Genomic DNA, 13,973 nt, shown 5'->3' on the forward strand with positions numbered 1-13,973 from the left:
ATGTGGGATGTCACAGTTTTAGACATTAGATTTAATTTTGGGCCGCCAAATCCTTTTTTTACCATTAGATTTGATCTTATTTGATCATAGCCATTAGATTGTAAGTAAAAAACAAAAAAATGTTGAAATATGGCAGTTTGGTGGGTCCAAAATAATTTAAGCAGGTTTAAATTCTTGGAGGGTGTGAGGAATCTAGCCCAGAGATATATTTTCTCCCCATGACTTATTTTAGTCCAATAGGTGGAGGACTGGGGGATTTTAAAGCTTATATTTTAAGCTTTATTCCATAAATTGAAGATGATCTTAGAATAGAATATTATTGATATATATAGAAAAAGAATATCACATTTATATATTGTATTAGGTTGGTCTGTTATTGCCTACAATTGATGTCCAATAAAGCCCATTTTTGAAATTATGGATCCAACATAAGATTTCCTGCCCACGACCGTGCGTGCATAAAGTCGTGTTTTTAAATCAAAATCCATTGCTTTTAATATTTAGAGATTAAAATATTTATAAAATTAAATTACGATAGTTTATATAATTTTATTTTAAAAAAATTTAATTTAAAAAAAAAATAACTTAAGTTCATTATTTAATAATTCTGGGTTAAAATTTTAAGGTAGAATAATTGAAGCAGTAAAACTTTTTCTGGACTAAAACTTAAATTTTTTAGGTTAAATATTTTTAGGTTTTAAGTTAGGGTTAGAGATGGCCTTATATTTCCCGGCATTTAATGGCCGTTGTCTCTCCTCCTCCATAATCTCCAATTTCCACGAGTGGCATGGTTTCTCTCACGATTTCTGTACCAACAACAAGATTAAAGGGAAGGTTTCAATCTTATCCACCTTACCTTTGTTATTTCCGATTAAACCTTCTCGAATGGTTGGTTGTTCGAGTCATCTGTGAAGACAATAAACTTGCACGCCATCTGTTTGATTTATTGTCTCAACGAAGTCATTGTCCTCTTGCTGTTGCAGTTTAATTTCGGAGTGCCGGCTTGAAGTGTAATTTAGAGAGTACATTTTTTTGCAGCGAACAATGACCTGTAGACATATAGAGAAGTTTATCTACGGTGCAAAGCATCTAATGGCTAAGCGAAATGGAGCGTTGCATGTGAATGTGAAGCTGTTTCATTGGTCGGAGGAGTCTCGTGAAGAGCCTTTGCCCCCAGAGTGGTATCAGAGGGCATTCCCGAAGTTGACAAAATTAACCCAGTTGTTAAAAAATGTTGACTTGATTGATGGAAGGCTCGTCAATGTCAGTGATGATTCGATTATCATTGATGATCGTACTGAAAAGAGAATGCTTACTTTCAAGTCACTTGCCAGGGTCTTTATTGGAGCTCCATTAGTACAGAAAGAGCTGAGGAATAATGTGGCGGCATTGTCAGGAGGTAGAATCTATAATCCGTTTGTGTGTTTTGGTACACCTAGTGAAAGGGAGCCCATGATTGTGAATTCACTCTCAGTAGTAGGTGGCTTTCTGAACATCTCTGCCCAACAAAGGCAGTCGGTGCGTGTCACAATATCCCCACAGGTCACCCAACATCGCATATGGACAGGGATGCTCGAGGAGGTACTCAATGGATTGAAATCCGAGTTGGATTATCTAGATTATCAGTACCCAAGCAATGGGATAAAAATGGGGCAGCAGATAGTTTCTAGCTGTCTAAAGTTCTTGGCCGACACATCCACCTCCATTTCATATGAAAACGACTTCTCTTCATGGACACGCCTTGTGCCTGCCAAAGTTATTGACTCTTCTGGCTTGCAAAAATGGGAAGATGTTCTTGAGATGTTCAACGACCTCATTGATTGGTTGAAAAATGAAAGGAGGTTACTTACTTCCATAGAAAAGATTGAGGTAATGAAAGAGGGGCTGTCTCAAATCAAGGATGTGCTGACTGATAGAAGTATAGGACACAAGGAAGTCCGGCATCAAGAAAGCTTAGTGCAAAAGAAGTTGACGAAGACATTGGGTCATTCATCAAAGTGCTTGTTCACACTTTTGTTATATTACCTCTATGGGCGTGTTAGAGATATTGAAGTGGACATACGCGGTGGTATTTATAGCCGTGGTAGTGGGGATGATTTCTACTTGTGCATGGGAAGGATTGTGACTTCAGACGAGGAGGAGATGGTGTGGAGCGGGGTGAGGCAGTTAGACAGGGCTCTTGGGCTTTTCAAGTTTGTATGGGAAACAGCAGGGATGAAAGGAGCTTTACAACTGCAAGGCCATGTATGGTGTGTAGGGACTGAGGGTAGAGTTCTTACATATAGAGGAAACACGTTTTTTGTACATGGGATTCATGTTTGAGCAACGGTTGTCTTAGCCCGTGAGTTTAAATTTCAGAATGCATCGAAGTTAAGACTGCTGCCCATAACAAGCGAGAAATGGAGAAGTTGTTGCAGCAACTGTGCTGAGTTCTAGGAGTTCTTAGGCCATTGGTTTTCGGAGAAGCAGATTTGGACATAACAACAGACTGATGAGTGCTTAAATATTTGAAATTGGCCATCCGCAAATGTCAAGTGCTATAAATCACGAAATGATGACACAATTATGATTGTCATGGTCATCATACATCCTTGGTCATGAACAATCTACAATCTGGCTAATATAAACATGTAATGCAGAAATAAAGAGATTAGACAAGAAAGTCTTATGACCACTTGAATGCAGTTACTAAAATATAGCAGCTCTCTTATTAACACGAAAGTAAGAAAATTTCATATTTGACAACAAGAAGCAAAGAGAACAAGGTCTAATTAATCATGTATTTTGCAACTTTCTTATATAAGGTGGTGGAAAAACCAGCTCGCGGGTATGGAGAACCAAATACGGTGAGGATAGGTGAAAATGTTGAAGGAGAGACTTACTAATGTTGCAGAACTGAGACAACAGAGCACACTGCCTGTACGAGAGTGAGTACGAGGAGCAAAACAGCTGCAGCAATAGATAGAGTTGCCCAAGGCGTGTTGCAATAATTTTGTCTTAAATTTGCCTTCCATTTGTTCCATGAAGTTTTGCAGTACCTGTTCAGGTCTTCACAAAGAGTAGCAAAATAGAAGTCGTTCAAGTCCACTATGACCCCATCGGCAAGGTTGTTGATCAGAGTAGACCCTCCACTGCTGTCACCAAGCCTATTTTCAACAATTCCGTGCTTAACAAGCAACTCCACATCCTTTGCAGTGTTCACGAAACGATCCATGATGACAACGTAGTCATTCATGTAATTCTCCATAGAGTGGCATTGTTCAAAGGCAAGGAGGTTTCTGACTGTAAGTGCTGTTTCATCACTAATTGTCAATTTTGGAATTTCTAGAATCCCATCATTGAATTGTATGTCGAGTAAGTTTTTGGCTGATCCCACTCTAAACTTGACTCCTGCCCGGTGTAACTCTGTGATGCTTGGTGTGTTTAGAGTTTTGAGTTTCCCTTTAACCTGCCGTCCTAGTGGTAGCTGTAGATATAAGTTTCTACAAAAATCGACAAAATGTTCTGTTTTATACGCACACATTTTATCCAAATTTCCATCCGCTCCTTTTATATGCATCAGATCTTTGAAGAATGCGAGAGAAAGTTTGAGTATCGAAAGCCTCTCAGTACACTTACTATCAGAAGGTACATCGATTTTATCTGGGTCAAAAAGATCCTCAAGAACGAAGAATGGCAACTGATTTTCAAGCAGCCGTATGTCAGGCCATACGTCCTGCAGCATCCATGGTTTGTTAAATATACGATCATTCTCGTCCTGCAATTCATGGAAACGGTGCCTCAACAAGACCTCAATAATGAATGCTGCATCCACGAGAACAATTCTCACAAAGTCATCACTGCTAAACTTGATAGTTTCTGCGTAACAACTGCGTATCTTGCCCTCTTGGTCCTTTATTATCTTTATATAGTCCTCCAAGCCGACCCTGGTTCTGCGTATAAAATCTCGTAGGTACCTCTTTTTGTGCTCTTCCATGGCTTGTAGGCCTGCCCTTCCATGGTGAAGAGGACCTATAGAGACTACTTGAGGTGTGTAGGCCTTTTCACTTGCACGCCGCAGTCGTTCAGGAACTCTGTAGATACAACACGAAGAGGACAAGGGAGCCAAAGCATCCAACCCCTGATTCATTGATTTTGCTAACGGAATGTATGGGTTTTCGATGTCATGTGGAGCTTCGTTGCTTCCTTCCATTTTTATTGCTGATATGTTTGTTGCTCCAAATCGTAATTGCTGACAACGAGATGTTGATCACTAACACAACAACAAACAAATTTTTCACTATGATATTTTCAACAAGCTCAACCAACTATTGAGAAAATATGACAACAATCAAAACTAATCAACATAATTGACAAAATTAACCCAAGAATCGAAAATATACACACCCGATTTTTGTAAGAGAAAACACACATAGACCTTTATACATCCCACCCCAAATGCCTTAAAAGAATTCAAATGGAATGCACCAAGTTCATACAAAACTCTGTTTCTTATGCTCTTGAAAAGTTCCTACTAATTATGCGAATCGGCATGAAGAAGGAAAGTCGGTATACAATAATATAGATGTTAGGATCGACGGTACTACAATATGGAAAAAAAATACAATGTAAAGTGAAAAGATAGCCATCAAGAATTTAAGTTGATTGGCAATTTGTGCCCTACGTGCACGGACCAGCAATCAATCTTCCACTATATCAAAATAATGGGTACAAGAAGAACAATCTTATCAAGCCGAAGAAAAGGCTTGATGAATAGAATAAAGTATAACACTCTCTCTCACTAGATACGCTGATTTTTGTTTTTCCTAGAGAAATTTTGCAGCAATCCCCTAACCCTTCTGCTCAATTTCAATTTCCAAACACAATGTTGGCAGTGAAAAATAAAACAGTGAAAGCTTCACGAATTGGATGAGCCAATAAACATTACGAGATTAGAGAAAAATACAAAGCAAATGAAAAGAGAGAGAAGGGAGATAGGAAGTAAAAATGTACCTGCTACGTGTGTTAAAAAAAAAAAGGTTTGCTTTGCGTGACTGGAAAAGCTCAGTGCAGACTGCTTTCTCTTCTGGCTCTTCTAGTCCATCTGCATCCAAGTTCCGGGCGGAGCGCCGGTAGTGTGATGGATTTTTTATTTGACAAATGGTCTGCACCTTCTTCCTCTTCTCAATCACAAAAATACCGATCTTTTATATGCAGGAATCTTCCCCTCTTGATAATATCACAATGATGGGGTACTTATGTAAGAAGAATTGGACGAGTTGAAGAAGTCAGGTCAACTCCTTCGCAGCTTCCTTGCCTTTTCTTTGTTAAGTCTCTTCCTTGACTATAAGAAACTGTCTTGTACTTACCTTCATCTGCCCTTTTCTGAGAAGTCTCCAATGGTTTTCCATGAAAGAGTTTTTCATTTTTTTTGTTTTTTTGTTTTTGTTTTTTGTTTTTTTTTTTTTTCAACAATATAATCCACCATAAGGAGAGAAGGTGAACTTAGCCTCACAATGAGTTATCAATAATGTAGTTCAAATTTACCATTGACGAAAATCGAATTTAAAACCTCTTACTTATAAGTTAAGAGCAATACCACTATCATATTTTTTACTTGACTATTAGAAACTGACTTGTATTTGCCTAAGACTAATCGAAACAAAAGCCTAAATTGTTCTCAAAGCAAAACTCTCTCCGCCTGGTATCATGTTTTTTCCTTATCTATAAGAAACTGTCTTGTATTTGCCTTTTCTTTGATACGTCCCTTCCTTGACCATAAGAAACTGTCTTGTACTTGCCTTTATCTACCCTTTTGTGCGAAGTCTCCAATGGCTTTCCATGAAACCGTTTTATCTATTTATTTATTTTTTTTAAAACCGATATTATCTATATTAAAGGAGGATGTGAGCTTAGCCTCACAATGGACTAACAATAATGTGGTTCAAATTCACCTTTGACAAGAATCGAACCTAAAACCTTTTACTTACAAGTGAAGAAGAATACTAGGAGACCATAGTAGTGAGTGGCTTTCCATGACAGTTTCTTTAAAAGATTACAAACTGGGCCCTCTACGGATTTTATTATGAAGCAAATTAAATAAAGGGAGCTTTTATGAAAAGGGTTTGGGTTAAGTTTATTTTAATAAAAAATCATGTTATAACTTTATTTAATGAAAAAAACTTAAATTTGAATGAAAAACCCTTAAATTTTAATAAAGGGGAGACAATTAATATATATATAAAACCTGACGCATGAGATCCTTGCGTCCATCACAATCATTGTTTATGAAAGAGTACTATACTGTTTATGAAACTTAATGGTAGTATACTATTTATGAAACTCAACAGTGCCATATTATTTATGAAACTCAACGGTACTATAATATTTATGAAACTGAACGATATTACACTATTTATTGGTCCAGATTCATAAATAGTGCCTAGTTCTTGGTTCACTTTCATAAATAATGCCTAGTTATTGGGTCATATTTTATAAATAGTTTATAGTAATTTGTATAGTTTTGTAAATAGTGTCTTATTCTTGGTCAAATTTCATAAATAATGCCTAGTTCTTAGTCCACTTTCATATATAATACCTAGTTTTTTGTCATGCTTCATAAATAGTATCTAGTTCTTGGTCCAGTTTCATAAATAGTGTCTCTTTCTTGGTCCAATGTTTTATACTGAACTCTTTCAATTTTTTTATATTTTCTAATCAAACAAAGAACCAATTACAAATGGAGGTGATTGAAAATTCATATGGTGCACAACTCCAAGTTTATTTTTTCTTAGCATATTCCCATACAAATCAAACAAAAGATACTGTGAATTAATAAGGAAAAATAAAAATCGAGCTCATATTTTACTCAAATATTTGAGAATCCTAGATGATAAGAACTCTCGTGCATGAAAGCATATAGAACTGATATTGAACCTAGAGAATATGTCATCCAAATGCAAGAAGTAGGCGAAAAATCGAATCTAACGATCTCGATTAAGTGAAAACTTCATTAAACAGTGAAAATTAAAGATGAAAAACTTCAACATTTCTACAAATCATTTTCCTGCGTTTTCTCGGGAACCAAACAACACTTTGCGATTGAAATTCTAGGAAATTAATAGCCGATCCTTGAGTGAGGAGGAAGGACCGAGATGGAGCTGAAATCACAGGCCTCGTTGATCTTCAACTTCCTTTGCTTGAAACGCAGTTGAATTTCTAGGAGATTTGAAGAGAGATGGACTTTTGATTGGAAAAAGACTACCGACTGATGGTTTGAAAAAATCGTTTGCTTCCTCATATTGTTCTTCTCTATTAGTGGAGGATCACGTATTTGACAGAGATGCAGTGACTTGCACGCACTTTTGCTAGGTATTTTTTTGGTTTTTTTTCTTTCTCTTGTCCTTATGTTAATGAACTCAACTATTTCTCTCTAAGAATGCATATTTTTTTTTCTTCAAAAAAAAAAAAAGCCCCTTCTCCTGCAAGTTTGTTTTTTTTATTTTTTTTTATATGATTCTCCTTTCTCCTCCCATCATTAATTCCACATAAATATTTTTTTTTAAAAAAAAGTTGCGGCATATATATATTTTAAATGGAGAAAAAACTCCATAGAAGCAAATACATAAGCTGGGAATAAGCACCAGCACACCAAACCAAACAAAAGCTGGAAAAAAAACGCTGTGCATTGCACACTCCTTTAGTTAGGGTTTTTTTTTTTAATTTTTAAATAAAGTTGTATGTGTTGTAGGCAAGGTTCTAAAAAACGTTAGGCGCTAGTCAGGCAGCGGGCTAGCACCTAGGCGGATTTAGGTAAATTTCTTGTATATCTTGTAAATAAGTGCATATTGACACTTACAAAAAATTATACTTGTATGAAATCCATGGATAAGATAATAAAATAATGATAAAATGCAAAAATAGTATCCAACAAGTCCAAAATTTAAAAATACATTAAGCATATATGCCATATAACCATAGTGAGGAGTATTGTAGGATGACAAATGTACAACAAGTTCACAATTTAAAACAACATAAAATGGAAAATAAGAGGAAAATAAGGAAATTTAGTAATGTAAGATAATTATCTTTAGCATCCCGGAATTTAAGTTGATACACAACACACCTATTCTATAAAATTAACAAAATTTCAAGTTGTAATTAGAACTTAGACTTTAAACAAATTTCACAAAAAAAAAAAAAAAAAAAAAAAAAAGTAAAAAAAAAAACCACCCAGCTGCCTAGCCCGCTTAGGCGCCGCCTAGAGCCACCCTGATTTTTCCAACCGTTTTGCACAAAATCTCCTCAGTTCCAAGGCGCCTAGCGCCTAGGGCATTTTTTAGAACATTGGTTGTAGGCCTAATTGATTGAACTGTATCTTGAACAAGAGAGAGAGAGGGCCGGCGACGAGAGAGGGAGAAGAGAGAGATGTAATTATGAGGTGTGTGTTGTATCACCCCATCGTGCCTTTATTTATAGTAATAGGATAGGTTGAATCCTTACCCTAATAGGATTACAAGTCTAATAGGATAATAGCTACTAAAAGGAATATTCTAAGATATCCCTATATACACTAGGATTTACACAATCACATTCCTAATCTAATAGGATTGCAACACTCCCCCTTGAGTGTGGAAATACTCAAACAAAACATCGTATCAAGTCTTCAGCAGATGAGGTAGAACAATTGATGAAGTCGTCGGCACAACGGGCAAATGCGAGTCTCAAATTCAAAACTAAAGTATGCATAGGTAGTAAAACTCACAAAACCTCGCTATGGTAAAACCTAAGGCAGGTAAAGGCCCATAGATTAAGGAGAAAAGTGAGAAGTATGCATAATATCTAAAACAAACGTCAAACAGGAAGAAAGTAGTGAACTCAATAGAGTGTGATCATCCCAGGATAGGTGCCTCGTCAAAACCTTGTTAGGTAGCAAAAACCTAGTGGGAAAAATGCTTGTAATCGTAGGAAAAAGAGTACATAAAGATCAAGTAAGTATGCTGCAGGATACTCTCTTTAGGTTAGACATAACTTCTGAATAAGAGAACTACAAGCAATTTAACTTAGATAATTTACGCATACTGATTCCTTGGACGAGCTTCTGAAAAGTAAACTTGGGCAATGACTTGGTAAAGAGATTGGCCAGGTTGTCTTGGGAAAGGATTTGCTTGACTTCAATGTTCTGATGATGTTGTTGCTGGTGAGAACAAAAGAACTTTGGTGCTATATGCTTGTTGTTGTCTCCCTTGATGTATCCCTTCTCTAACTGCTCGATACATGCTGCATTGTCTTCAAAGATCGTCGTAGGAAGGTCATTGACTGTAGTAAGACCACTAGTGCTTCAAATATGTCCTATAACTGCTCTCAACCAAAAGCATTCATGCGAGGCTTCATGCAAGGTGAGAATCTCATAATGGTTCGAAGAAGTCACAACTAGTGTTTGCTTGGTAGACCTCCAAGATATAGTGGTGTCTCCAACAACAAAGACATAACCCGTTTGAGAATGTGCCTTATGTGGGTCAGACAGATAACCAGCATTTGCGTAACCAACGAGGTGGGAATCAACTATGAGACCGAGGGGGGCGGCAACTCCTCTCGAGGATTCGTGGGTATAGAACAAGTCTAAGTCCATCGTACCCTTAAGATAGCAGAAAATGTCTTTAACACCATTTCAGTGTTTGCGTGAAGGCGCATTACTATATTTAGCCAAAAGATTAATAGCGAAGGAGATGTCGGGTCTAGTGCATTGAGCCAAGTACAATAAAGCACCAATTGCATTTAGGTATGGAACTTCAGGCTCCAAAATCTCTTCCTCATCCTCCTTAGGATGGAAGGGATCTGGTTTAGCATTTGGAGTCCGAACAACTTAAGAATACTCGAAGGCTTCGCTTTATCCTCATTAAAATGTCACAACATCTTTTGGGTGTAGTTCAATTGATGTACTAAGATTCCATCCAAACAATGCTCGATCTCCAGGCCAAGACAATATCAAGTTTTTCCAAGATCTTTCATCTCAAATTCTGATTTCAAGTGAACGATAATTTCCTCAAGCTCTGCGAGAGTTCTGATGAGGTTCATGTCATCGACATAAATTGCAATGATCGCAAATCCGGAATGTGACTTCTTTATGAACACGCATGGGCATGTTTCGTTGTTCACATAACTTTGACTTGTCAAATATTCACTCAGACGGTTATACCACATCCGTCCGGATTGTTTCAATCAGTAGAGTGATCTCCTCAATCTAATCGAGAAAGTGTTCCGTGGTCTAGAACTATTTGAACCAGTCAATGGAAGTCCTCCTGGAACTTTCATATAGATTTTTGTATCTAGATCCCTATAGAGATACGCAGTTACCACATCCATAAGTTGCATATTCAGTTTTTCGGAAACTACCAAACTAATAAGGTAGCGAAACATTATGATGTCCATTATGTGGAAATACGCCTCCTCGTAATCAATCCCAGGGCCTTGAGAGAAGCCTTGCACTATGAAGCGTGCTTTATATCGCACTATTTCGTTCTTCTCATTACGCTTCCTCACGAAAACCCACTTGTAGCCCACGGGTTTCACATGTGGTTGAGTAGGAGCTCTAGGCCCAAACACTCTACGTTTCACAAGCGAATCGAGTCGACCTAGATTGCTTATTTCCAGTTTGACCAATCCATTCTACGTCGACATTCATCAACTGAACATGGTTCAATATCATTGCTAAGCATGATGTCGAAAGCAACGGTATACGCGAATGCATCATCGATCAGCATCTTAATCTAATTCCAAACCTCATCCAATACAGTGTAATAGACCGAAATCTTGCGATTCTCGAGAGGTTGGTATGTCTTGTCTAAGACATCACAGTAATCTAGAATAACCTTATTCGTTGGAATAGATGAGTGAACAATGTCGGATTCAGACTAGGGTCACTAGTTTGTGCCCTTTTTTGATCACCGGTTGTGAATCCTTTGAACCAAGAGATTTGATTCTAGTTATTCTTTCCTATAGGGACTTGTATTTCTTGGGGATAAAGGATTTCTTCTCCCTCTTATTATCATAAATAAAGGCACTAGGTAGGAAGGAATAACACATACATTCCCCTACAATTCTACAAACACATCTTTCTCCCTTCTCTCCTTGCCGCCGGCCCCTTCCCCTTGTTAGATAAAATAGGCTACAACAAAATCATAGTTAATTTTTAATTTGTGATTATCCACCTCATTTGCCATAACAGTATTTTTAATTGATGTGGATTATCCACCTCAATTGCCAGATAAGATAGTATGAAAATGCGGTAAATTTACGTGGTAAAAATAGCATTACTTGAAAAATAATTATCGTTTAGGTTTATTTGATCCACTATTTCAAGTAGAGTTAAAATAAATTCTATAGGCAAATGGGCTTCATCTCCCAGAAGACTTTCACTACAAGTTAGAGCTTAGAATCTAATGCAGTCTTGCAATCAACTTTTGGCAGCCCACAAAACTTAGGATTTCTACACCTCTTGCAGCTCCTTAATGTAGTATGGCAGGTGTGGGGGCATTTGTGGAACCAAAAATAATTTAGAAAATCTTGGAGCAACACATGGACTTTCATCCTTTATTAATGATAATTCCCTCATTAAATCGGCAAGGTTCACATTTGTTTCAAGCACATTTCACTCACCAAGAAGACTTGAGCTGGTGATTACAACTAATTCCTACCTTTAAGCTTTTCTCGTTGAAGACATATTTGTGTGATGCAAATTTCTTCCTTCTTGATCTTAGACAAAATTGCACCTACAAAACAAATAACACCTTTGGTAAAGGCCAAGAGCCTCACGCGCCCACTATGAATTGGGGGGGGGGGGAGTTTTGGCCGAAGAACCTCCGATGCCAAAATTAGAATTTTGAGGGAACGAAGTGAGTTTTGGAGAGAATATGAGGCCTTTTATAGGGGTGTGGCTGGCCTCCTTGGGTGAGAGAGGATCGGCCACTTGGCTCTCTTTGTGGGCTAGGTTCTTGATTTGTGTTTAATTGGGTATAATTGAATAATTAACTAAGTAATTAGCCAATTAATAGAATAATTGCCTAATTGATTAGCTAATTAATATAATAAAAAGGGAAAGATTTGGGAGTTACCTTGTGGAGAGGATTTGATGAGGATGGATGAAATAGGTTTTGAATTGTTACCTATTTTGGGCACTTTTGACTTGGTTGAGGGATGATTGCCCGCTGCTCGCGCGTAGGAATCTTGATATGCCTCAAGGGTATTTTTGTCATTTTTTATCCAAAGATCCACGTGTTGCCTTGTGATTATTTTTGGCTCCACAAATGCCTTCACACCTGTTAGGTTGCTTGCAGAAAAGGGCAACAGGTGTAGAGATTTTCTTGCTTTAGGAAACTTAGGACTGCTTCCTATTTTGATTTAGATTCCCTCTTTAACAAGAAATTAGATCCTTCTAGTCAAGGGAAATAAATTTCTCTTAAAGCCTATTTAAGTCCACCTTAAGTGGATTATTAAATCAACTTTGGAGAGCAATTTATTCTACCCTATAAGAGAGAGAGAGAGAGAGAGAGAGAGCTTAGAGGATATTTGTTCCCCCTCCTTTAGCAATCTTCTACATCTTGCCCGTGCAATGGATAATCTTTCGTTGCTTGCTTCATCTTCTTGTTGCTTCTAGGTAAGAAAAAAGTAATTTTCTTGTCTTCATAATTTTTTGGAAGCCTCAGGGCATGAAATTGGCTCGACAAGGGTCGGGGTGACTTGAATTTTTTTTGGAGAAGTCACGACACTAGGGCTGCCATGGGTGGCCTGGTGGTTCCAAGTTGGAGTCAGGCCGTAAGGCCTGTGGACGAGGGAGAATAGACCAGGCCGTGGGCCCTAGCGAGGACGTTGGGCTCCTGTGGCTTGGGCCTTCAACTTCATTTTTATTTTTTTTGAAAAGGATGGGCTTGGGCTCGTGCCCAAGGGACAAAAGTGAAAGCGAGGCTGAGAGGCCTGTTTAACACCTTTTTTTTTTTTTTTTTTTTTTTTTTTTTTTTAAACAACCGTCTAATGAATCATCCTTGCATCTTTGTAGAATTCTTTCAAGTATGCCTTCCTTGAGCCACAAAAATGATGATGGTCTGCCGCCCTTATATCGTCAAGGTGGATCTTTGAGCAAGGTTAGTTACTTCAAGGCTGCTCACTTTAAGATTAGCTCCAATGACTTGTTTAGAGACTTCCTCGAGGCATATTGGCACGCCATTCCGTCAGGAGTGCGTGTGAAACGAGTTAAGGATGGTAGCAGCCATGAGCCATGTGATGGGGCTCAGAGAGCCATCAAGTTCCACCCATACTATTTTGTGTTAGGGTTTACTTTTCCTATGCTGTGTTTCTTCTAAGAAGTGATCTGCTCCATAAGATGTGCCCCTGCCCAATGTTCTCTGAACGCGGTTCGTATGATGGTGGGATTCCACAATCTAAGCCAATTCTTTGACTTAGATCTAATCGTCAATGAATTTTGGTACTTATTTGACATAGGTCACATTGATAGAGTTGGGCAGATGTGATCTCGCCATAGGCTTTTTGATAACTCGAGCAAGCGAGATCATGATTGGGTCGAGGAGAATTTGGAGATAAGTGGAGAATGGGAGTCTGATTCTTCCCTGAGCTGCGTGTACCAATAGTTTTCATATCCGGTAAATGGGATGCTTAATCTCTCGGCTGCTTTGTATTTGTGTTAAGTTGCTCTTTAATTTTCTGATCATCGTTCGTTGCTTTTGTAGATTCGAAATTCGGCTCCACTCCTAAGACTTCTCCGGACATGAAGAAAGTCCATGTTACTCTGGGTATCCCCTCCGAGTACCATGAATGGCGCTGACTGCTTAGTCCTCTTTGTAGGGAAAAAGGTGGGTTGCCCCCGAGAAAAGGGATAAAACAAATCAATGTTAAGGCGTTGGCTCGTCTTATCACTGTGGTGGAGCCTGCTACAAATGGAGGTGGGAAAAAAAGGTTTTCCCAGCCTATCCAAGAGATGA

At 38.1% G+C, this 13,973-nt stretch overlaps 2 protein-coding genes across 2 annotated transcripts; one reads left to right on the forward strand and one right to left on the reverse strand.

Moving 5' to 3' along the window:
• The first annotated feature begins 1,044 nt into the window (after positions 1-1,044).
• On the forward strand, positions 1,045-2,322 carry LOC137717043 (uncharacterized). The gene has a single exon (XM_068456360.1). It carries the CDS (start codon positions 1,045-1,047, stop codon positions 2,320-2,322), a length of 1,278 nt encoding a protein of 425 aa, XP_068312461.1.
• Positions 2,323-2,682: 360 nt separating this feature from the next.
• Positions 2,683-5,197, reverse strand: LOC137718247 (UPF0481 protein At3g47200-like). The gene is made up of 2 exons (XM_068457762.1): positions 4,993-5,197; positions 2,683-4,252 (listed from the first exon to the last, which is right to left on the reverse strand). The coding sequence occupies exon 2, from the start codon at positions 4,190-4,192 to the stop codon at positions 2,882-2,884; it is 1,311 nt and encodes a 436-aa protein (XP_068313863.1). The 5' UTR covers positions 4,193-4,252; positions 4,993-5,197; the 3' UTR covers positions 2,683-2,881.
• Positions 5,198-13,973: the final 8,776 nt, after the last annotated feature.

The sequence above is a fragment of the Pyrus communis genome, chromosome 15, assembly GCF_963583255.1.
Source record: "Pyrus communis chromosome 15, drPyrComm1.1, whole genome shotgun sequence".
NCBI lineage: Eukaryota > Viridiplantae > Streptophyta > Magnoliopsida > Rosales > Rosaceae > Pyrus > Pyrus communis.

Bases quoted from the DNA above. Each gene is read 5' to 3' on its own strand.
- LOC137718247 (XM_068457762.1), bottom strand. From the start codon at position 4,192: ATGGAAGGAAGCAACGAAGCTCCACATGACATCGAAAACCCATACATT.
- LOC137717043 (XM_068456360.1), top strand. From the start codon at position 1,045: ATGACCTGTAGACATATAGAGAAGTTTATCTACGGTGCAAAGCATCTA.